The 23,066-nt window shown below is 58.8% G+C and overlaps 1 protein-coding gene across 1 annotated transcript; it reads left to right on the plus strand.

Moving 5' to 3' along the window:
* Positions 1-753: 753 nt before the first annotated feature.
* Positions 754-15,461, plus strand: CRIP2 (cysteine rich protein 2). Its single transcript, XM_065072281.1, has 8 exons — positions 754-925; positions 10,429-10,523; positions 12,426-12,483; positions 12,923-13,063; positions 13,229-13,297; positions 13,748-13,842; positions 14,101-14,158; positions 14,278-15,461. Exons 1-8 carry the CDS (start codon positions 883-885, stop codon positions 14,343-14,345), a joined length of 627 nt encoding a protein of 208 aa, XP_064928353.1. The 5' UTR covers positions 754-882; the 3' UTR covers positions 14,346-15,461.
* Positions 15,462-23,066: the final 7,605 nt, after the last annotated feature.

Consider the following 23,066-nt stretch of genomic DNA (forward strand, 5'->3'; position numbering starts at 1 on the left):
CTTATTGCAGCCTTTTAGTACTTAAAACAGGCCTATAAGAAAGATGGGGACAGACTTCTTAGCAGGGCCAGTTGCAGGAGGACAAGGGGTAAAGGTTTTAAGCTAAAGAAAGGGAGATCCAGACTAGACATGAAGAAGAAATTTTTTACAATGAGAGTGGTGAAACCATGGCCCAGGTTGCCCAGAGAGGTGCTGGATGCCCCATCCCTGGAGACATCCCAGGCCAGGCTGGACCGGGCTTTGAGCAACCTGAGCTGGGGGAAGACGGCAGGGGTTGCAATAAATGAGCTTTGAAGGTCCCTTCCAACCCAAACTATTTTATGATTCTACGTGCACGCAGAGTTTGAAAAGCATCCCCCTAAGTTCTCCCCTGTCCCTAAAAGAGGGGGCAAGATGGCTCCTGTGCTTGCTCCATTTCTCACATGGATTCTGGGGCATGGCAATGGGACCTGCTGGTCCTGTGGGTCAGTGCCAGCTCACCCAGGTTGAGGCAAGGTGGCATCGCTGCCTGTGTGTGCACCGGAGGGGACTGAGCACACAGCTGGTAAAAACAACACAAGTCTTGTTGTTTAACTGCAACCTTTTAATTTTTTTCCCCAGGAAAGTGGAATCCTGAGCACTCGCATCCTTTGGGCTTTCGGAGATGGGGAACAGAGCAGGGAAGGTTTATCCGGGACGGGGTCTCTGCCGTGCACCTGCCGCTCTGGGGGCCGTGCCGAGCCTATCCGTGCCGCTCGTACCGAGCCGGGCAGACGCTCGGCGGGCAGCCCCGCCCCGCTCCCCCCGGGCGGCGGGGCCAGTGGGCGGGGGCCGGGCGGAGCGGGGCGCACGGCGCGGCTCGGCACGGCTCGGCGCGGCTCAGCTCCGCTCTCCTCTCCCGCCATGGCATCCAAGTGCCCCAAGTGCGACAAGACCGTGTACTTCGGTGAGCGCATCCCCGCGACCCGGCCCCGCATCCCCCTCCCGGAGCCGGGGCTCATCCCCCGCTCTGTCCTCACTCGCCCATCCCGGGGACGACACTTATCCCTGGCTCTCCCTTCCCCAAGCCTCGGTGTGTCCCCCGGTCCCCTCCTCCTCCCCGGTGCCTGGATGTGTCCCCAGCTGCGCCGTCCCCGAGCCCGGCGCACCTCCAGCGGGGTGCACCCATCACCCAGAGCCCGGCCCGGCAGCAGCTGCCTCTCCCCCGGGGTTCCCTCTCGCAGCGGCTCTATCCCCCCGCGACGCCCATCCCTGTGTTGTGCTGGAGGATGCTGCCGGCTGGCCTTGGGGTGGGGGACAAAAGCGGTGTGGGTGGCAGGGGGGTTCCAGGCACCTTCCTCTTTTTGCTGGGCTAAGGAGGTGAAGCAAAGGGTGAGGAGCTGTGGTTGGGGTCTGTGCCCACAGCTTGTTTTGGTGCTGGGGGGATACCCGTGTGCCCCTGTGCCTACTGGCCCGGAGCCTGGCCTGTCTAATGTGGATGGGTGCTGGGCTGGAGTCCCAGGAGCTGGTGTGGGGGGGGTCTTTTGGTGTGGAGGAGCAGGTGGTTGCAGGTGCAAACAAAACCTCCTCTCAGCTAATTTGTTCCCATTCCCTGCAAACCTTGCTCCAGGTGTGTTTTTCATCCCTCCCCATCTCGTCTCTCACCCAGCCCTCTGCGGGCTGTTCCTGAGTGGGTGAGCTAATGAATGGTTTGGGGTTTCTATGCGACTTTTTCAAAGCCAGCGTCTGGGCTTAGAGGTCCATCTCAGCATGCCTGGGCCAGCTTTGGGCACTAGCGAGTCCCTGCAGGTCTCTGAGATCCCTGCTTGGGGTTGTGGCTGGTCAGGATCTCTGGGAACCAGGGCTAAGGTGTCTCCCGTCAGGCACCCTGGGGTAAGCGCCGCCACCCAGGTTGCATAAAATGCCAGGGGCGGAGGTGAAAGCAAGGGCTGATCCCCAGCCCTGATGCTTCACCACCACTTGCCGTGGAGCTTGCCCCAACCCGCTTCTCCCCTACATGGTGGTGCCCAGCCAGGAGACCCTGGGGAGCGACCTGACCCCTAGCCTCGGGGTGGGCATCCTCAGGGCTGCACTGCAGGCTCGGAGGGATCTGGGGATAGATCAGGCACTCCAGCCTGAGCTGCCTCCTGGAACCTGCTGATGATGGGATCCAGCTGTCCCAGTGCTGCTGCCTGCACCCCTCCCTGCCTGTCTCCCTCTGATGCTCCAGCGTCCAGCCCCTGCTGCCTCAGCATGTTTGTTTGGTGGAGAAATACCAAAGGGTCGTGATGGTGCCTGAGCGTTTGAGGCATCAGTGCTTTCATTCCTTTCCGGCCATCTCCAAGTAAACACAGAGAAATAGGAATTTGCTGTCTTCCTCCTTTAAATAAACCTATTTGTGTGGGGGTGGGAAGGGCTCGGCCCCTTGGATATCTTTCCTTGTGTGAATCTTTTCCTTTTTAAGCAGAAAATAGTGTGTCTGTCCGGCCAGCTGGGCACTGGCCCGGGGTCAGAGTTCCTCCTCTCACCCTGGGGATGAGCCTGCCCTGCACGGGGGGGCCAGGACTGGGCTTGGGGACCCCTGCCTTGCTGCCTGAGGGGGCCGGGCTGTGCCAGGAGGTGAAGCCCCAGCCATGCCCATGCTCTTTCTCTCTCCCCATGTGCTGGGGGACTTGTGGGCCTCTTAGGGTCATGGGCTGGTGGGGCAGGGTGCTGTACCCCATGTCCCCAGCTGCTTGTTGGCTCTCTCAGCACCCAGGTGGGTTTCTGTAGGTGTAGGGGTCCATGTCAATGTCTCTGCTGCTCCTTGGCTTCCCTGTTTCTGCCCCCTCAGGGGACGCCTTGCCCTGCGCACAGGGAGGAGGCAGGTGCCTGGCAGCAGGGACCCCGTAGCCACCACTGCCCCTAAGAGAAACCAGGGGCTGAGTCAAAACAGGAGCGAGCCCAAAACTTCTCTGCTAGGAGCTAAGATAGGCTGGAGCGTGTCCTTGCTGATGCCTTGAGCTTTTCCTTGAGGAACCGCCCAGGCGCTGGCAGAATAAACCCGGGTCCGTTTATTTAACGCATAGAAACTGGATGCAATCTCTGTGCCGCCTTTCCGGGACGTGGCTCCTGGGTTTCCTCCCGACAGACCGCGTGGTTTGGTGGGAAGGTGATGGGAGCGCTGCACCCAGGGCTGGGTAACGCTTGTGAATTCCTCAGCCGGCCCAAAGCTGAACGGGGAGGTGATTCATAAAGCCCCGCTTGTTCAGGAGCGCTCCTCGCCTGCGCTGAATGAACGCTGGCAACTATAGCTTCTCGAATGCTTGGGATTGCAGTCGTGGGTCATGTGTGAGAAATGCCACTGTGTCCTGTTCCCGGCCCTGTGTGGTGCTGGAGCGGCTGACCAACACCAACAGTCGTGGGTACCCATGGAAAACTCATTTCCAACCTGCTTGTTGCTTCATGCTCCCTGGAAAAATCCAGCAGGCTCCTCCCTGCGCAGTCAGGAGGATGTGGGTGTTTCCTGAGCTACAGAATGAGCTTTTTTCCTTTAAAAAGCACAAGGAAATATAAAAATAGTTTTCTGGCCTTTTTTTTTTTTCCCCACGCAGGCCGAGGTCTGTGACATTGTTTCCAGGAGCAGCCGGGGCTAACTTTCCCGCTTTGGGGAGGCTGGAGGGAAGATGTGAATGTTTAACCGGCGGAGCAGCGCTGCCGGTGGCTGCAGGGGCCGGTTCCCATCCCGTGTGGGCAGGTGGCAGCGGGCTGGGTTATCTTTTCTGACAGGAAGCGCTGGAAGGGACCAGAGTTGCGTGAAGCCAAACAGCCACGCATTTCCGCAGCTCCCTTTTACATCGCTAGCCTTAAATGAGTTTTGCAGGGTCGCTGGGAGCCCTGGCCAAGCCTTTCCACCTCCTCTCCTCTCTTCCCAGTGCACAGTGGGGGAGTGCAGCGGTGGGGGGTTTCCTGTTTTCCCATCCCAAGCGTGGTCCATGCAAAAGCCCCAGGGATGTGGCAGGCACACGTGCAGCAGGGTCCTTCGGCGGGGAGCTGTCTGCATGTGCTGGGCTGTCTGAGGGCTGTTGGGAGGCTGCTGTGCTGTTTGTTTGGGAAGGGGCATCCTAAAAGCACATGGGAGCCTCCTGGTAGCCCTGGGGCTTGTCCTGGCTGTGTCTACAGCTGGAGCAGAAAAGCTGCTCTCTGGGGATGGTTTGCTGGTGCAGTGCCAGAGGGGGACTAAGGACACAGACAAATCCAGCTGGAAAGCAAGGAGGGTCCTGCATCGAACGCCAGATGCTGCTGTCAGGCTGACATCCTAAGTGTGCTGGAGGAGAGGGGTGCAGCAAGGTGTGGGGTGCTGCCCCTGCAGAGCACTGTGCCAACAGGTTAACCCTACAGAAATTCAAGCTGCAGAAGCCACTCTGCAATTAATAAGTAACCACTGTCCTTGGCTCTGGGCACTGGCTGTTGGGAGATGGTGACCTGCCAGTGGCCGGGCAGAGGGGCAGGAGGGCTTTGTTTCAACTATAGTCATCCCTAACAAAGGAAGCGGCTCTTCAAGTGCAGCCATCATAGCAGTCCGCACGTCAACGTCGGCACTGCCCCAGGCTTGCCAGCATGAAGGCTGGCTGGGCTCTGTGAGTAATGCCTGCTCTGGTGTCTCGGTGCTGCTCTCAGAGTGTGCGTGGATCTTGCAGAACAGTAACTAAGGATGCACCAATTCCCTGCTCCTTGAGCAGGGCCTTGCCGGGGGGGGATGCTTCCACGGGAAGCTGAAGGATGGGCTGATTAGCATTAGCTTTTCCCTCAGGAAAATAGCACGAGCTATAGAAAATTACCTGTGGGAGGGTGGGACAAGACGCTGTGAGGTCTCAGTTCCTTTGCTTTTGTGCGCTGCGAGGTACATGCTTTGCTGGAGCTGCTGGGGCTTCTGCATGGTGTGGTGTTGGCATCTCGTGTGCGTGTTCGTGGCAGTTCCCTGCCCTGCAGGGAGCTGGGGCTCAGCTGCTGTGGGACACAGGGATCTGCAGGGCTTGTGCCAGGTGTTTATGCTGACGGGCCTGATGTCCGGCTCTCCCTGTCGCCACCAGCCTGCAGTATCGGCGCTGCTTCTGGGGCTGTGGTGCTGGTGGCTTGGGGCTGGCTCTGTGAGCCTGGCTGGTCCTGAGTGACTTCATTTGGTGTCTGGTTTGTGGACCTCTGCACCCACGTCTCAGGTCCCAGGCAGGTCTTGGGCAGAGCTCCTTGTGCTCCCATCCTCCTTCCCTGTCCCTGGTAGGAGTACAAGGATGGGGAGAGGTGAGGTGATGGGACTGGGAAGCAAAAGCAAGGAAAGGCGGAGCAGGAACACCCAAGGGAGAGGTAATGGAAAATCAGTCGCTGCAATGTTGCAATCACATATGGATCCTGGAGCATGTGCTGTGGTGCCACTTTTGGCTGTGGTTGGGTGGCTGTGCCCATTGCTCCTGCCAGGGGGCCGGGAGACGCTGGAGCAAGCAGGGAGGGGATGGTGGGGACAGGTCCTGACATGATGGTGGAAGAGCTCTCCCACCAGCCTGCTGTGCACTTGCTGGTGGGGAACGCTGGTGTTCTGGTCCCCAGGGAGGTCCCAAGCATCCTCTCCTGCTGCCAGCTCTGTTCACACTGCGTTTCCCACTGGTTGTGCCTTCACGGGCTGGGGAGGTGAGGAGCTGTGGGGCTGGAGGGACACTTAGACTGGTTTGACTGCTCCAGCAGCTCTGAGTCCTGCTCTCGCTGACACCAGTCAGAAGACTGTCTCATCCTCCCTGCACTGCCTGCTGGAGATGTTATCTCAGCAGGCAGGAGGAACACCGTACTCTGGACCAGCAATTACCCATTTTTCTTGTGTGCTTGTTCATGTCCCGGTTCCCCACTGGCCTTCAACACCTTGCATAGGTGTCTGCACCCCAGCAAGAAAGCAGCTGATTTCTTGGACTCAGCCCTGGCTGAACCCAGTGCCCAGCAAGAAACGCTGCTCATCCTCTCACAGCACAGCCACGGTGGAGCTGCCTGGCCTCGGAGCTGGAGGGGCGCATCCCGTGCGGATGGTGCTTGATGAAGTACAGCAGCCCAGTGGAAAATAGAGAGGGATTTGCTGGAGTCTGCCCTGGCCCTGTGAACCAGAGCGGGAGGTTTGAGGCTCAGGGCCAGGAAAGTGCCTGCAGTAGGTGAGGTTTTGTCGGCGGGGAGCGGCGGGGTGGCCGGGAGCCATGCTGTGCATTAGGGCTGTGGCTGGAAATCAAACAGGGCTCGCTCATGCCCAAGGGGCTTGGCTGTGTGGGGACTTGGGTCTGGGGAAGACCTTGCCTCTCTGCTGGGCTGGAAGTGAAGCCCTGGGAAGCAGGACCCCCCTGCTGTGGTATTCCTTCTTTTCCCCCAGGAGGGGACGACTCCACTCCCTGGCGAGGCGGTACTGAGCTGGCTTTGTTGTGCACTTGGAGAGAGCCCAGTGAGCAAGCGGCTCAGGGCCGGAGGGCTCGCCTCGCTGCGGCAAAGCTAAATATATACGTCTTGGCCACAAAATCACAGTGTGGTGTAACCGTCGGCCCTGGCTGTGTAACAGGGGAAAGGAGCTGCCTGGCCATGCCCGAGAAGGGCAGGAGGGGGTGGTGTAGGGGACATGGGGAGGCAGCGCAGACCATTCCAAGAGGCTGGCGGGGCACCATGGCTGGTGGCAGAGCCATGCATAGCTGGTGGGACATCCTCAAGCTGCCCCTCTGCCTTTTCCATCTCCCAGCCGTGCTGCAAGGGGCTGGGGACCAGACAAGCCTGCCAGCTGCCTGGACTCTTGGCTTTGTTTCCATCCATTTACCAGGCTTCTTTCCCTGCACTCATCTCTCTTATTTATTCCTTTGTGCCTGTGACTGCTTTGAAGCACATCTGCAGTTGGTCTGGCAGCAACCCTCTCCTTCAGTGTTGACTGTCACTGGGTCCCTGGGCGATTTGGCATCTTTATCACCAGACCAGGCTTTGTCAGCCCTTCCCTGTGTCCTCCCAGGCTGTGGTGGGATGGATGGGGCACAGCCCAGCCCTTTGCAGAGATGCAGCTGCAGCTATGGTTGCTTTTGCTGAATAAGCCTCCGTCTGGAAGCAGCGCTGACGTCAGGCCATGGAAATACCTGTGTGAGGGCTTGGAGCCAGCTCGGCATGCCCCTAGCGCTGGGTCTGGGAGGAGGGATGCTCCCTTCCCACCCCTAAAAGGTGCACCCATCCCTGGCACATGCCAGCTGCCTTGCCTGGGCATGGTGGATAATTAAGGGATGAGCCATGTTTTCTCTGGGGTGGGGCTGCCACAGAGCCTTGGGGAGCAGACTGCGGGGAGCAAACTGCTTCAGCAGCCCCCTCGGGTGCTTTCCTGTTCCTGGCCTCTGATTTTCTCTGGCTATAGTGGTGATGCTCGTCAGCATGGGTTGCCCCCACTACACAGTGCAAATCCACCCCACAGCTACATCCAGCAGCTGGCCAGGTACCTGGCCGTGCCTCCGCCTCTCCTCCTTGGGGCATTTCACCCTTGTGAGAGGTTTGCTATTGAGGTACCAAGTAACCCTGGGCAGACAAACCCTGAGTCATGCACATTTGGCAGAGGCCAAATTGCTGCAGCCAAGTACCCTTAACTCTGCCTGTCCCAGCGTGCGCTGCATGGCCAGTTTAACTTTTGAGGGCTCAAGGGGGCATCTGGCCACAGGCTGAGCATGTGAAAGTGGGATTCAGCAAGCAAGGCAGGACGTGTATGTGCTCGGTGTGATGCTGAGAGGATGCAGGCGCTAGCCCATCCCTTCCTGGTGTGGCAGGGCACGGTATTTGGTGGCAGTGGCTGGGTGTGGGGTGACGTCTAGGTGAGCAAAGTCTGCTCCAAGGCTCTGTGCCATCCCATACTCCCCAGACAGAGCTGCTCAAAGCCCCAGTGCTGCTTCACTCCTGACTGCCCTTGCAGTGCTGATGGTGGGGTGTCCCCCCCAAGTCGGGGGGGTGTGGAGCAGGGCTCCCCGCAGCAGCTGCCTGTGGGGTGTCTGCCCTGTTGGGAGGACGTGGCCAGAGACATGTCCCCTGGAGCTGATGCCGCAGTGGAGCAGAGGTGGCTGGGTGACGTGAAATCTGGGTGCTGGTGTTTTCCCTTGCAGTGATTTACAGGCAGCACAGCCATGGGCGGGACCTGCTGCCCTGGACACGGGCTGGGGTGGCTCCAAGCTGCTTCCGCTGCGCGGCGGGAACAATGCAGCCTGGAGAGTCACCCTGGCTGTGCTGGCCCCAGCCGTGGCCCCCCTGGGAGCCCTTGTTTACAGCCAAAGGATGCCTGACCAACCTCTGCATGGTGTTTCATCCTGCAGGCAAGGGGCATCCCCTGTGGTTCCTGGGCTGTCCCCATGCCCTGGGAGCAGGACAGTGCACCGGGCCACCTCCTCCCTCCTGCCCTGTCCCCTGCCAGGCACTGCAGGTGCTGGTGAGGTCTCTCTTGCTCTGTGTGGCCTTGGTAGGGGGGTGCATTCATCAGGAAGCAGCAGGGATTTACAGCTTCTTGAAATCTTATGGAGGGGGGGAAGTTGGGGGGGTATGTCATGTCACGGGGACAGGAAGGAGCTGGTGTGGGTTGTGGCCGGCTGTAATTGCAATGGCCTCTGGAAAACATCCGCTGGGAGCTTCCTCCTGGCTTTGTACCTGGGGCCACAATGGCACTGGGCCGGCGTGGTGGGGGGAGCCGGGGCTGACGCAGCCGAAGTGCAGCCTGGCCTGGCTGTGCATCCACTGTGACAAAGCTGAGCCGCTCTTTGGCCCCGAGCCCCTGGCTCCACTTGCAGCTTGTCACGCTCCGTTTCCCTCCCCAGTCGCGCCGGGGAGGCACCCGTTCCTGCAGGGAGGGCGGGGGGATGCAGGGCTTTTGCAACAGCCCCAGGTCAGTGGGACCTCTGTGTCCTCATTTTTGGGGAGCACTTGCAGGGCTGGGGGCTGTGTGCCCCAGGGGTTTGGTCCAACAGCCTGGACACGAGAGTGACATCATCAGGAGGTGAGTGTGGAGCTGCTTCCAGCTGGTGCTGGTCCTCCAAGCACATCCTCCACGTGCTTATTCAGAGATGCTATTGGGGATCTCCCTTGCACCCTGGTGCAATGGCTCTAGCTCTCCCCCGCTGCACTGCCCTCCTCTGCCACTGGCCACCCAGCTTTGCACTGAGGCTGAGTTTTTGGGTGGTGATGGCAGTTGTTTCAGCTAATCTCGGCCCTGCAGCCTGCCCCGGACACAGCTGTTTGCCTTGGGAGGAGCCTGGCTCTGGGAGCCAGGACCTGCCCTTAGGGAGCTCTTGACCCTCATCTTGGCCTGATGCAAACAGGTGACATTTGCTGAGGTCCTTCGGGGGAAAAAGGCCTGGGAAACCCACTGTTGCAGAGGAGGTCTTCTTGTAGAGCAGGGCTAGGCTCCAGTTGCACTTTTATTTGCTTGTTAAATATTTTATTTGGCTCTTCTGATTTGGTTTTACGGTGGCTTTAACAGGATCGTGCTGTTTTCCAGCTGTCTCCGCACATGTGCAAGGAAGAGGGAGGGTGAATGGGAATTGGCAGGGGGCACAGAGCAGCACCTGGCCCCCCAGGACCTGGAGGGTAGTAGGAACAGCACGATACCGGTGGTGCAGGACGAGGACCGGCAGCCTGTGCTACCTCCCGGGATGCTCCTGGAGATGTACAGCTCAGGGCTAGCCACAGGAGGCGCATTCGTGTAACCCATCTCAAAGCATTTTCCTTACCTGAGTTCACCCACTGATGCTTTGAAACTGTTTTCAGTGCCGGCAGTGAGTTGCTCCACAGGTTGGTGGCACCCCGGGGCAATGCAGGGATGGTGCCCGCCTACACCTACCCATCACACCTGCCCCCAGCCCGGGGGAGAGGGGGGCAATCACTCACCCAAGAGACGAATGTTTTCCAGGGCCAAACATCCACCCTTGGCAACCCTGGAGGCTGTCTACTGTCACGTCCTCCCGGCTGCAGGCAGGCGGGTGTCCCAGGGGCAGCGCAGGGGCTGGAGCTGCGGCTGAGGCTCCCCAGGGAGCCCAGAGGCTGGGTGTGCGCGGGGGAGGCATGACGGAACGGGTGGGGTGGGCATGGTAACACCAAATATTTGAATGGGAGCAGGGTCATTCCAGGTAACATGGCGGGTAAAAATAGATGTAAGGAGTAGAAAAAAAAATGTTGCCATTGCTGGACTGGTGCGTGGGAAAGGGCGCCTGTGCATTGGCAGAGCTGGTGCTGGGGGGGTCAGAGGCTGGGGGGGCCCATGTCTGTGACTGCCCATGTCTGTGGCCTGAACAGCCCTGGGTACCCTGTGGCTGCGGAGTGGTCCCTGCAGCATGACTGGTTTGCACAGTGTGTCGATGAGCAGTCACCCTCAAGTGCAACCCCCCATGGTGCCCAGAGTTTGGCTTCCCCAGGGGCTTCAGCAGGTGCTGGGCAGTCGCTCACCTCTCTCTCTGTTCCCTGCAGCCGAGAAGGTCTCCTCCCTGGGCAAGGACTGGCACAAGTTCTGCCTGAAGTGTGAGCGCTGCAACAAGACCCTGACTCCGGGCGGACACGCCGAGGTGAGAGCTGCGGGGGCAGATGGGGTGGGGGAGCTGTGCTGCCATGCAGGGGTGGCCTGGTGGTCTATCTGGCACGCCATGGATGGGCAGTCACAGAAACTGGGCTGGGGGGGGTACCTGGTGCTGTGCTGATGGGCTGTCCCTGCAGCATACAAGCCCAGGAGCGCACACTGTGGCTTCAAATGCTGCTGCTGTGACCCGCAGTGCCCAAGAGCTCTCATGCACAGTCCCGGGCAGACACAGGGTGGTGCTGGCACCACGTGCGATGTTGTTGCTGTGCCACCTCAGCGTGGGTCCCTGGGCAGCCTGTGGCGAGCCCCGGCAAGCACTTGAAGCAGCTCTATGCACCAGGCAGGCTTGTTTGGGCATCACGCTGGCTTTGAAGATGTGTGTGTGCCAAGAACATGCACCAGAGTGTGGTTAAAAACACTAAAAATTTGGGATGCGTGGATTGCTACGGCGATGCTAGCTTGGCACTGGTGCTTTTGGTGCCCGGGAGTGCCATGCCACTGCAGCTGCTTGGCACTCAGGTCTGCCGGGGTGCTGGGGCCTGGGAGCAACTGTGTTTTTCTTGTGTGGTGTCCCAGCGTTGACACCTGGTGCCCTGGGCTTTGCGCAGAGCCTGTCATGCCAGAATGTCACCAGCTCTTTAACACAGTGTTAGCAGGTGGCACAGCTGGGGAGAGGGTAGCGGTGGCAGGGACAGCCATACCGGCTGCCACCAGCCTGTGGGGGAGTGGGGCTGGTCCTGCCGAGGAGGATGGGGCTGTGCGGGTTGTTCTGTGCTTTGGGCCAGGTTAAGTCCTGGGGATTTGCTGCTTCTCCATATAAGGCCAGATTCTGCCCTCATGGAGGGTGGCAGCCAAGCCCCCACGGATTGCACCAACAGCAGGATTTGGCCCTTCCCTGCTTTTTCTCTCTCCTTTCAAGCCAACGTGTCCGGTTGGGTTGGAAAGGTGTCGCGGGGAGACCAGCTAAATGTTTACCCTCCCCTCTGGCATGGTAATGCTGCGAGCACACTGATATTTATGCCCAGCGATATTTTGCAGCTGGCTGCTGCCAGCCCGCTGCCCGCTTGCTCCCCCAGCCCTCACCTTTGGCATGGCTCGGGGGGCGAGAGAGGGGACATTGCTCCTGCTCAGCTACCGCCCTGCTCACCTTGGGCAAAACATCCTTGCCTCACAGCAGAGGGGATGGAGGGCAGTAGCGTGGGCCAAAAGCCAGGCTGAAGTGCTGAACAATGGGGTGGGATCGTGCCTGAGGACAGGGTCCCAGTGGGTTTTCCATGCTGAACGGCATGCATGGCAGCCCCGCTGGCGTCCCGCCCCAGCCACAGATGCTCTTTCTTTCCTCTTGGACTCGGTTCCCACTGGCCCATGAGAAATGGCTGTGGGGAGCTCCGGGGCTTATCACCTGCTTTATGCCTTCCTGCGATAATTGCCCCAGGCCAATAGCAGCTGGGCTGGGACCAGTGCCTGTGTGGGGCCTCTGATCTTGGGCCAAGAGGAGGGGGAGGTGAAGCTGGGTGGAAGATATGGTGCTCTGTGTGCCTAATAACAGCCTAACTGTGCACAGGATGTTTAATGGGCAAAGAGGTGGTGCATGGGGTCCCAGTGGCACATTGATGAGCTGGGGCTTGGAGATGCCTCTCAGCTGGAGTGCCACAGGGTGCTGGGTCTCCAGACCCGCAGTATGGCATGGGCACAACAGCTGGAGCATTTGATGCAGGTGAAATCCTCGAGTGCTGAGGTTGGATTGGGCTGCTGCTGCTGGACCCGCAAGCTGGTGCATTTTGGGGTGTAGGCATTGCCATGGTGGTCTCTGAACTCCTGTGAGGATGGAAGCGATCACCAGGGAACCATGGTCGCTGTTCAGCATCCTAACACTCCCCTCTCTCCCCAGCACGATGGGAAGCCCTTCTGCCACAAGCCCTGCTATGCCACGCTCTTCGGCCCCAAAGGTATGTCCGTGCTGCGCCTGTGCAGCCATGCCCAAGGCTGCAGGAGGGGCCAGGTCCCCCCATCCCCGCTGGTGGGGAGCTATGGCCCCAAAAGCACCCCAGGAGCCAGGTTAGTGTGTGCTGAACACCAAAGCCAGCGCTTTGCAGTCCCAGCCCTCCCACCCCACTTGTGCCAAGGGAGAGGAGAACTGCTGGAGGGAGGGATCTGTCCTGACAGTTGTCTTTTTTTTTTTTTTTTTAATATTTAAAAAACAAATTCACATTCAGACAGAAGGTGGAGTCACTCTCCTATCCCAGATGTGGCTGGGGAGAGTGTGGGTCAGGAGAAAGCAAACAAGGGCTGAGGTTCTGCGGTGACCCATGGCTCAGTGGGGCTGGGGGGAGGATGGAGACCCTGAGCGCTCCCAGGCCGCCACATCCTCTCTATGCCCCACTGCAGGGGTGAACATTGGTGGCGCTGGATCCTACATCTATGAGCAGCCGCAGATTGAGGGGCAAACCGCTCCGGGACCCATCGAGCACCCGGTGAAGGTGGAGGAGAGGAAGGCGAACGCTGCGCCTCCCAAGGGACCCAGCAAAGGTGCGGGACAGGGTGGGATGGGCAGCCTGTACCTCGGCCGTGCTGTTCAGCTGGTCCAGAGCATTTGGTGATGGTGTGGGGTGCAGGGTGTGTGCGGGGGTTCCTCTGCATCTGTGTGTCCTGGCTGAGATGTCCCTCTGCTTCCTCTGCCCTCTCTTCTTCCAGCCTCCAGTGTCACCACCTTCACTGGGGAGCCCAACATGTGCCCACGCTGTGGCAAGAGAGTCTACTTTGGTAAGGTGGCAAGTGGGCAGTGGGTGCATGTCCCAGGGTGGCACGTCCCAGTGGCATTTGGCCTCTGTGCAGGAACCCTGGGGCAGGCTGAGGGGATGTTCAGCTTGAATGTGGGACTAGAGGCACAGGGGAATGTGCTCGAGCAGCCTGCAGGGATGGGTCCTCCTGGAGGAGCTCCTGGGTTGGGGCTGGGCAGCCTCAGGCTTCATCTGTGTTATGTCCCCTACTGTCACCTCCTGAGGGGGTGGTGTTGGCTTAATAGCTGTCCTTGGCCAACTTCTGTGAGGCAGCAGAGGGGTGGGTGGGTGCACAGGGGCAGAGGTGATGTCCCCAGGGGGTGCTCCAGCTGTTTTGGTGGCCTGCAGGCTTCCTCCTTCAGCCAGGGGCTTGCTCCTCTTGATATGTGGGCAGAGAGGCCAGTGTGACCTTCTTTCCTTGTCCCCACTCCAGCTGAGAAGGTGACTTCTCTGGGGAAGGACTGGCACCGTCCCTGCCTACGCTGCGAGCGCTGCAGCAAGACACTGACCCCGGGGGGCCATGCCGAGGTAAGGATGTCCCAGACCTGAGAGTCATGGGCAGCACACGTCGGGGATGCTGGCATGCCATCTCCTGGCTGAGCTGTGTCATGCCGCAGTGGTTTGCAAGGGAGCAGGACAGGGCTGTCAGGAGCAGCTCCCACAGCCCAGGGGTGTCTGCAGAGGCTGAGCAGAGCGGGAGAGGTGCCCAGCTGGAGGGATGTGTCCTGGGTACTGGCCTTTCCCCAGCCCTCCCTGGTGACATGCTTCTCTCCCTCTCCCACACAGCACGATGGACAGCCGTACTGTCACAAGCCCTGCTATGGGATCCTGTTCGGGCCAAAAGGTGAGTGCCCGGGACACAAGCCCCATCCGTGCTGATGCCACTGCCCAGAGGGGACCTCTCCCTGGAGCGTGCCATCTTCCCACCTGGGTGCTCACCCTCCTTCATCTCCCCCTGTGCAGGCGTCAACACCGGAGCTGTGGGAAGCTACATCTATGACAAAGACCCTGAGGCGAAGAATCAGCCCTAGACGGTGACCCCCTGCCCAGCGCCTGCTCTGTGCCCCCGTACTAACCTCCTGCTCACAGCCGGAGCAGACCCTCGCCAGGCTGGCCACGGAGCTGTGCTCTCTCTGCTGTCCCTACTCACGGCAGGACAGCCCTGCCCCCGGGGTTATATATCATAGTCTCTACTATAAGCTTCAGTGTTTAAAGGCAAAGGTAAAAGGTGTCTCAGGTGGTTCCCAATGTGCTCTGCCCTCAAAAGCCCTCTCACCAACCCCCTCAAGCACAGGAGGCAAAGGGGCAAGTCTGGGGATGTCACTGTGTGCAGGGGACAGCGGGTGGCACCCGAGGGGCTGAGAGCAGGGGGAAGGTGGTGGCAGGAATCCCACTGTGAGAGGGTGCTCCCTGCTGCCTCTCACATGGAGGGCACAGGCTGCTGAGCCCAACGGGCACCCAGCCCTGTTCCTTACCACCCACTGGGCACGTGTGGATCCCCTGAGGGCTCTGGCACATCTGACAGTGCTGCCCTTCTCCTGGCCCTTCCCAGGCTCCATGTCCTGGCTCTCACTCTCCCCAGGGCTCAAAGTTGACCCCAGCTGATGCTGGGGTTGCAGGCTCTGGCACCTCTCCACATTCCTATCCTTGCATCCCCAGGACATCCTTCTACATGCAGCCGGGCAGGTGCCCAACCTGCTCTGCTGGCTGGTTTGGGTTGGTGGTCGCCAACAGCCTGGTCCCCCATGGCAGCAGAGTCTGTGCTGGGGGGCACCCAGCATCTGCAGCCCCAGGGGAGTGGGCTGCTTCCCACATGTGGAGGGCAGAGCACATTGGGCTGGTGGCTCTGCAGCAGGACACCTGCCTGCTTCCCAGAGCTGGAGGTTTCTCATTGTTGTTGTTTATTTATAAGCAGTTGTAAATGTGCCCCTTGCTTTGGAGAATGACACATGCCCCCAGTTTCACCCATCCCCCCTGTGCACACCCAGCCCCACTGCTACCCAGGAGGCTGGGGAGGGGTTGGTGCAGGGGACCTGCCAGGGCAGTGAGCCCTGGGGTGCCAGCACCCCCGCTCTCTCCAGGCTCCCTGTGCCGCTGCAGGACTGACTTTTGTTATTTGCTGACAATAAAGGTTTTCAGAAATGTGATGTGCAGCTCATCTCTGGGTGGAGGTAGGAGAAGCTGTGTGCACTGCACAGCATCCCTCTGGTCCCAGGACAGTGTGGGGACCCTGACATGATGGTCCTGCTCCAGCTGGCTCCTCCTCGGGCAAGACAGAGCAGCCTCAACCCCAGCCAAGCCCAAGATGCCCAAGCCAGAGCTGCTCTTGGTGCAGCACAAGCCATGGCTGCTCCCTGGGCTGTGAACAGGACAAGCTTGTAGGAGGCTGTGCTGGCTCTAGGGATGGGATGGGATGGGATGGGATGGGGCAGGATGGGATGCTCCCTGGCTTTGCAGCCTGGTAAACTAACAGAGGGATGTTGCGTAGCAGGTGACACTGTTCCCCCCAGCCTGGGCTTGCTCAGCAGCCGCAGCACCTGAGCAGGGCTGCTGGTGGGAAAGCCCAGCCCAAGCAGTGAGACAGGAATGCAGTGCAGGGAGACAGACCGTCCCCCCGAGCCCCTGGGAACTACCATGTCCCTGGCCAGATACCAGCCCCGCTGCCAGGCCTGGTTTTAGACATTCAGCTGTTCCCCCTAGGAGCTCAGTGTCTGGAAAGCAAGGCATGGAGCCTGGGGCTGCCAAGGCAAACACTGGCTCTGGGAAGCGCTGCTCTGGCTTGTCCCCTCCAGCAGGCTCTTGCAAGAGCTCCATGGACCTGCATGCTGGGTGTGCCCTTCTGGGAACATGGGCACCCTGCTGGCTCTGCTGGCGAAAACAGGGACTTGATGCCCCTGTAATGTCTTGCATCCTTATAGCAGCCTGGGCCCTGGAGCTGCTCCACCACCATGCAGCAGGCACTGCAGAACAGGAGCACTGGTTCTACCTGTGGGGAGTGTCCAGCCACAATGGCATCCCCTGGGCTCAGGCAGCAGGTGTGGGACCTGCTGGTTTTCCCTCTCCCAGCAGTGATCCTAGCGACACGCAGACTTTTCTAAGGCACAAAGGGCTCGGCAGCATGGTTCCTGGGCTGGAGAACAGGCTCTGTGTGTGTGTATGTGTTCGTGTTTTGGTGGGGTTTCTATAGAGACTTGACCCTTCTGATGCTGTAGGGGCCAAGGCTGCTACATAAATCAGAGCAGTGTCGCTCTGCTGACTTCTCTGACCTGCAGCAGAGTGAAGCCCTCATAGCCAAATTTTGCCAAGTTTCCCCCATGCTGCAGGAATAGTACTGAATGGGGTGTCCCCATCACCTGTTCAGAGCCTGGCGCAGCTGCTGGTGAAGGCCTTGGAATGAATCCAGCTATCATTGCAACATTTATTTACTGTAATTAATTAACAAGCTTAATATGCCAACCTTTTTGCTAGCCTGCAGCAATCCCTACAGCAGGGAGTTTCCCTGATGGACTGCATGGCTGATTTTCCTCCCCACCGCCCTGCCTGCAGCTGAAGGAGGGGTTCACCCTCCCCAGTGCCCACCTGGCCCTGCAGCCCTGACAGCATACTCACCATGGGCACTGGCCCTGCCCCCCCCGGAGGGATGCTTGCTGCAGGGGGACCTGGATGCACCCAGGGCCTCAGCTGAGACCCAGAGCGTGGCCAGGGTGGGCTGGGAAGCACTGATGCAGGACTGCTGGGGATAGTTAAGCCAGTGGTCTTGAGATGAGGAGGGAGGCAGTCTGGGGTGGAGGGGATGGGAGGGGATGTCTGGTACCTGGGGTAGTTCTGGCTGTGAAGTGATACAGGTCAGGGCAGGTACAGCATCTTGGCTGCTGCCTGCTCCCAAAAGGCAGCCATCAAACAGAGGATTTTATTTTAGTTTGGGGCTGGCTTTTTTTTTTTCCTCCTTTCTCTTTTGCTTACATTTTCTTTTCCCCATGGGAGATTTACTGGGGGAATGCAATGAAATTAAAAATAGACAAAATTCTCTCTGCTGTGTGAGGCAGTGCAAGGAAGCCTGCATTCATCACAGCTCCCTGCTACCCCAAAAGCAACCACCCACCTGCTTGGGCTCCAGGTGAGTGACATCTCTTCACTGTCTCCCCTCTCCAGTGCAGGGGTGAGCTGGGTACCTGTCATGGCAGAAGGAGACCCCAGGTACAGCAGGTGGGTGTTAAGGGCAAGAAGCTAGAGGATGGAGCAGAGCATCGGGATCCCATGTGGGGTTATCCATGTGTGTGCTGAGGGGTTGGGGCTGTCCTGGCACCCTTGGGTTGGTGTGGGGACCGGGCCACCACAGGCACTGCTGCAGCCGAGCAGCACTTTGCTCAGGAAGGCAGCTCTGGCCTCTAATTCTTGGTGCACTTTTGTATTTATTTTTTGGAGACCTACATGAGCCGAAAATGCCCCTTTACTTGGAAAACATCCTTTCCCTTAGGGATGTCAAGTATTTTATTTTTTTTCAGCTTGGACTTGCTAGTGGGATAAAAAAGTTGGAGGGCTCTAGTGATTATGATTACAGACATGCTCTCTAGGGTATGGAGAAAAATAGAGAACAAAGTGGATGCAGCTTTGCTTGGAAATCCCCCAAGCCCTGTGAACTTGTCCCAGGCAATTACCCTTGGCGGCTCCCAGCTTTCCTGGGAGCCAGCGTAGCTCAGCAGGGAGCTGTGCCTCGCAGTTCCTCGCTGGGCAGAGGGCAGGGACCCCACCAGCTGCCGCAATGCACCGGTGGTCAACCTGTTCTGAGGGCAGTCTGGGTGATGGGTGCCAGCCTGGGTATCCCTGAGCTGCGGGAAGAGCAGGATTGTCACCCTGTGGTATTTCTCAATGGAAGGCTGAGGGCGCCCATGACACCAGAAATAGGGCTGCATCGCTCATGCTGTCATTAGTGACCCAGAATAGGGACAGGTGAGTGTACAGACTGGTCCCAGGTGCGCACACCGGGCTGTACACATGGAAAACCCCAGAAAGGGGCTTTGGTGGGATAAGAGCAATGAGGGCAGCCCTGTGCTATAAAATCTGAGGTAGTCCATGTAGGGAAGGGAGGTGCAACCACCCCGGTGTGGAGGGGCTCCTGAAATACAGGGAGCAGGGCTGCGGCTGACAACACAGCTCTGATGCACTGGGGGATGGAGCAGCACAGCTGGGCAGCCAAGCAAGATGAATTTAAAGCATTTTCTGGGAAGTCAATAAATAGGAGCCAAAAGGGATGAAGTGCTAGAAGATATGATTTAAGATGGGATATTAAAAGCAACCCAGTAAGCACAGCTTGCTTCTATGAGGGTCAAGAACCATCTCTGATACTCCCTGAAGTCAGTGGTGTGGCTCTCCTGGGCTTGGCCAGGATTTGGCTGGACCCCAGAGGCAGGTTGAAGTACAGGATGTAAATCCTGGCGTGAGTGTAGAGCAGGCAGGGATGAAAGAAAAGGAAAGGCATGAAACCAAGCAGAGGAGGATTTGGGCTGTGAATCCCTCTGCCAGTGCAATGTCTGGGTGGTGGAAGGAGAGCTGCTGGTGCAGGCTCTGGCCATGGCACTGGCCAGGAAGGTGTTGGCTCCATCCCTCAGCACCTCCCCAGCTTGTTGCTGCCTAGGGGTGTCTGTGAGTAATTTCCACCACCGGATGCAGGCTGGGCTCTGCAGCAGATTTTATATCACCAGCTGGTTTCCAGGTGGGGTGAAGAGCCAGGGAACCAAACTGGAGGCACCTGGAGTGCCCTGGCACTGCTTGCTGGTTGGTGAATACCTGTGCTGGTGGGACAGAGGTGTGCACTGCTAAGGGGCATGCAAACCTGTGGCTCCTCCTCTCGATCCTTCCTGACCCCCTGTCTTGTTTGGGCAAGGTGGAGAGGAGCAGCTCCCTGCCCTGCATCACCACCACAGCATGACCACGCTGAGCAGTGTGCTGGCAGAGAGAGCAAATACCCCTGCACCCCTTTGCCTCACCCCCAGTGAATTTTTAACCAGGAATAAAAGGTGTTGTGCCAACAGCCTGGACCCAGCCCAGGGCAAACAGTGCCACCAGGCAAGTGTCCCACACCAGGGCAGGGCTGGGAGGGTGGCCCCTGGCACTGGTCCCCTGCCAGCATCCCCTGCTAGCATCCCCTGAGTGCTGCTCACACTCCCCACCAGCCCCTGGCAGGGATGTGCATCTCCCTGGCAAACAGAGGAGATGCCTCATGGGTGCTGGGTGGCTTCCCAAAGCAGCAGGAGTTGCTTCCTCGACATTCCTGGCTGGATTCGATAGCCACAACAGAAACATCTGGGGCCGTGCCAGGAAAATGCACCAAACCCTCCCCCGCCAGGATTTAGCCAGGAGGTTTCCTTGGGCTGCCACTCATGGAAAGCTTGAAGAAAAGAGCAGATGGCAGTGGAGGTTTTGGCCAGACTGTATGCGGGGAGACTGAGGGAACAGTGCCTGGATGAAATCAGAGGAGATTTTCCATGTAGCTGGGACTTGGAGAGGTGGGTGAGGGCAACCGCACCCTTCTGTCCCATGGATGGAAATTCCAGACACATCCCCGGCGTGGCCATGCACGAGCAGCCCCATCCTCTCCCAGCAGCAGGGCTCACCCTGTCCCCACCATGTCCCCGTGCCGTGTGTCAGTGCCTCACCAGCCGGGAGCTGCCCTGGGGCTACTGTGTTTGTTATTGCTCACAAAGCGTAATATTAACCACATGATAATCGTTCACGCCCTGGCTCTTGAGGCTGAGAGCTGACCTGAGGAGTGACTGCTGCGGGCAGCCAGCTGCCTTGCCCCGGCTGGAAATGTTGTTACCGTTTCTGTTAGAAACAGCCGTGTGATTGTCCGTGCCCGTGCCCGTAGCAGGACGGACTCTGCACCGTGTCCAGGAGGGCAAGCACAGATCTGGGCACGGCAGTGAGTGTGTTTTGCAGGATCAAACTATTTGGGGCTTTACAGCACCAGTGGCAGTGTGCTGGTGTGGGTCCTGGGATCACCTGCCAGCACCCTCCCAGGGGGCCCTTCCTGAGCCCCTTCACCAAGCCTGTGCTCCTGCACTGCCTTTGCCGCTGCCGTCCTGTTCCCAATCACTCCCGGCTGTTGGCTGTCTGTCAACTTTATGAAGACGTACCCCAGAGTTTTTCCTTAGGGTGTAATTTGTCCTGACAGCTGCCTTCGTGTTGTTGTTTTCCCGGTTGGCCGGTAATGGGATTAGCCATGTGCAAATCCGGAGGTGATGGAAGGCAAGTGGGTATGGGGGGATGCTGGCCCCCGCCATGGGGTACCTTGTGCTGGTTGGCAGAGCCACAGTGCTGGCATCTCGCGGGCCTTTTGATGAGATCATGTGTCTGGTAGCTCTCTCCAGCCTCTGCTGGGCTTTTTTTTAAGCCACCCTATAATTTTCTTGTCAAATTAGAATCCCGTGCTGAGCAGGGGTAGGGTGTATTTTGCAACAAATCATTTTGCCTGAGTGGGCTCTTGACTTGCACAAGTGTGGGCTGAAATATGACCAGGGAAGGAGATTTTGCAGGACTTGCCATTGTGCGAGCACTGGGGAAACACCGGCTGTGCCCCCGGCCCTCCGCTGCCCCATGCACCCCCAGCCCAGCATCCTGCTGCCGCCCCGGGGCTTTGCTCAGTCACGTTTTCAGCAAGAACCCAGCTCTGGAGGATCTGAGGCTGGAGGAACAATTCCATGATGTGTCCTGACCCTTGAAACAGGGTGACACCAGCCCCTGGGTTGCCCCTTCAGCAATGCCTCAGCTCCTCTCTGTGCAAGAGCACTTGGGGAGCCGTGAAGTGGGAAGCGTGGGAGCCCTTGCCTGCTCCAGCAAGGGGGGGCAGAAGGCGAGGTGGGAGCTGCCACCCTGGCAGATGTGCTGGTTTGCTATGCGGAAATAACTGTTTTTTCTTGCTGTGTTAGCAAAACAAACCCAAATCAGCTTATGTTACCCGCCCCGCCTGCTAAAATGCCCATGACTTTTCCAGTCATTACTGTGGTAATTACCGGGGACCAAGTTGCTCGAGGAGGTATTTGGGCAGGCAGCATGTGCCCACATCTCCAGCATGCCTGGGAGCTCTTGCCATACAACCCTGCCCAAAGAGCTCAGGAAACTCACAGAAAACCCGTGGGGGCTGCAAGGGCTTTGCACAAATATGGCGCAGATGGACCTGGGGAGCTGCTGCTGACTCTTGCTCAGGGACTGGCAAGGGGACCCTGATCACAACAACGGCACCCAAACAAACAAACAGGACAGCCCAGGTTTTTCTGAGGGTTGTTGCTATGCCATCAGGGAGGGCTGGCGCCAGATGCTCTGAGAAGGAGCCTCACCCACAGATTCCTATCAGAGGGCACAGACAGCTGAGCCATGCTCTGCTCTGATCGTTAAATTAGCTGGAACAAGGTCTCCAGATAAGATAACGCTGTGGGTTGCTGAGGAGGCTGTTCTCTGTTGGTGTTGGCTGGGTGGTTTCCCTGGCAGGCTATGAACCTGGCTTCGAAGCAGTGCTCAGATTGGAACATGGCTTTGCTGAAGGCACCACCCCTGCTCCTCTTCTGCTGCTCCTTGGAGGCATCTCTGCCCACCACCAGAGCTCGCCCATGTCCCCAGGCACGGCACCATGGGCAGTGTCCCACTGAAGAGGGACAAGCTGGCTGCTGCTCACTGCCGTCTGAAATGGCTCACAATGATTGCGGCACGGCTTTGGCTTCTGGAGGGACCCTGAATAGCAGAAGGAGTGGTGACCCCAAATGTCGGGCTGCCGCAGTGTTCCCAGACCACCTCCCCTGAGTGCAGGTTGGTGGAGGCTCAGTTTGTTGCCCTGCTGCAGGGTGCTGATGGGTTTTACACACCAGTATTAGGAGTGTTTATGGTCTTTCTCACTGTAAAGCAAGTAAGAGGTCACATCCCGCAGGCTCTCAAGGCACTGCTGTGCTTCGGGAGCACCTGCAGCCTTTCTTCCTCCCTGCCAGGGTCCCTCTGATACACAGCTTTGCTCTGCTGCCCTGCTGCAGTGTGTGCCCACTGATTGAAGGGATGAGTGCAGGGTTGCGGCAATAAGCAGGATGCATGCACAGCCCTGGCGAGGTGTAGAAACTGGGGGTGCTGACTCTCAGTGTCCTTATCCCTGATACTGGCTCACTGTAGTTCCTGTACAATTGCACCATGTGAGGACACCATGCTTGAGCTCACCCCTTCACGAAGCAGGCTGGGGTGGCCTGAGGTGGGTGCATGCCCGCAGCAGGGCTGGCTGGGCCAAACCAGAGGCTGCGGGGGGCGGCTGTCAGGCATAAAGCCCCGTGTGGGCAGGGCTGGCAGAGAGCAGTGTGCGGCTCAGTGGCGCCTGCTTTGTGAGAGCCGCCGCCAGTTTTGTGCCCACTCTGTTGTGTGAACAGTTTCCAGTAAGTGCACGGGGGGAAACCAAGGGGCCGGGGTGGCTGGGCCTCGGGTCAGCCAGCGTGCAGTGCCACGCAGGGGCATGGGCTGCGCTGGCTGGGACAGGAGTGTTCCTGCTGCAGTAGGAGCCAGGCAAAGAGGTCCATGGGGACCAGCCACTGGGGCTAGACCAGTCAGAGGAGACCTGTGAGAAACCAGTTTTCAGCTGCCTGCTGGCACAAAATCTGCCTTAAAAGGGAGCACAGCTGGAGATGGCTGTCCTAAGCTGGGCAGTGGCCTGAAAGCAGCCTAGCACCATGTGTGAGGGGAAGCAGGGCTACCAGGGAGGGGGTACGGCATGCCCTGTCCTC

The sequence above is a fragment of the Columba livia genome, chromosome 8, assembly GCF_036013475.1.
Source record: "Columba livia isolate bColLiv1 breed racing homer chromosome 8, bColLiv1.pat.W.v2, whole genome shotgun sequence".
Classification (NCBI taxonomy): domain Eukaryota; kingdom Metazoa; phylum Chordata; class Aves; order Columbiformes; family Columbidae; genus Columba; species Columba livia.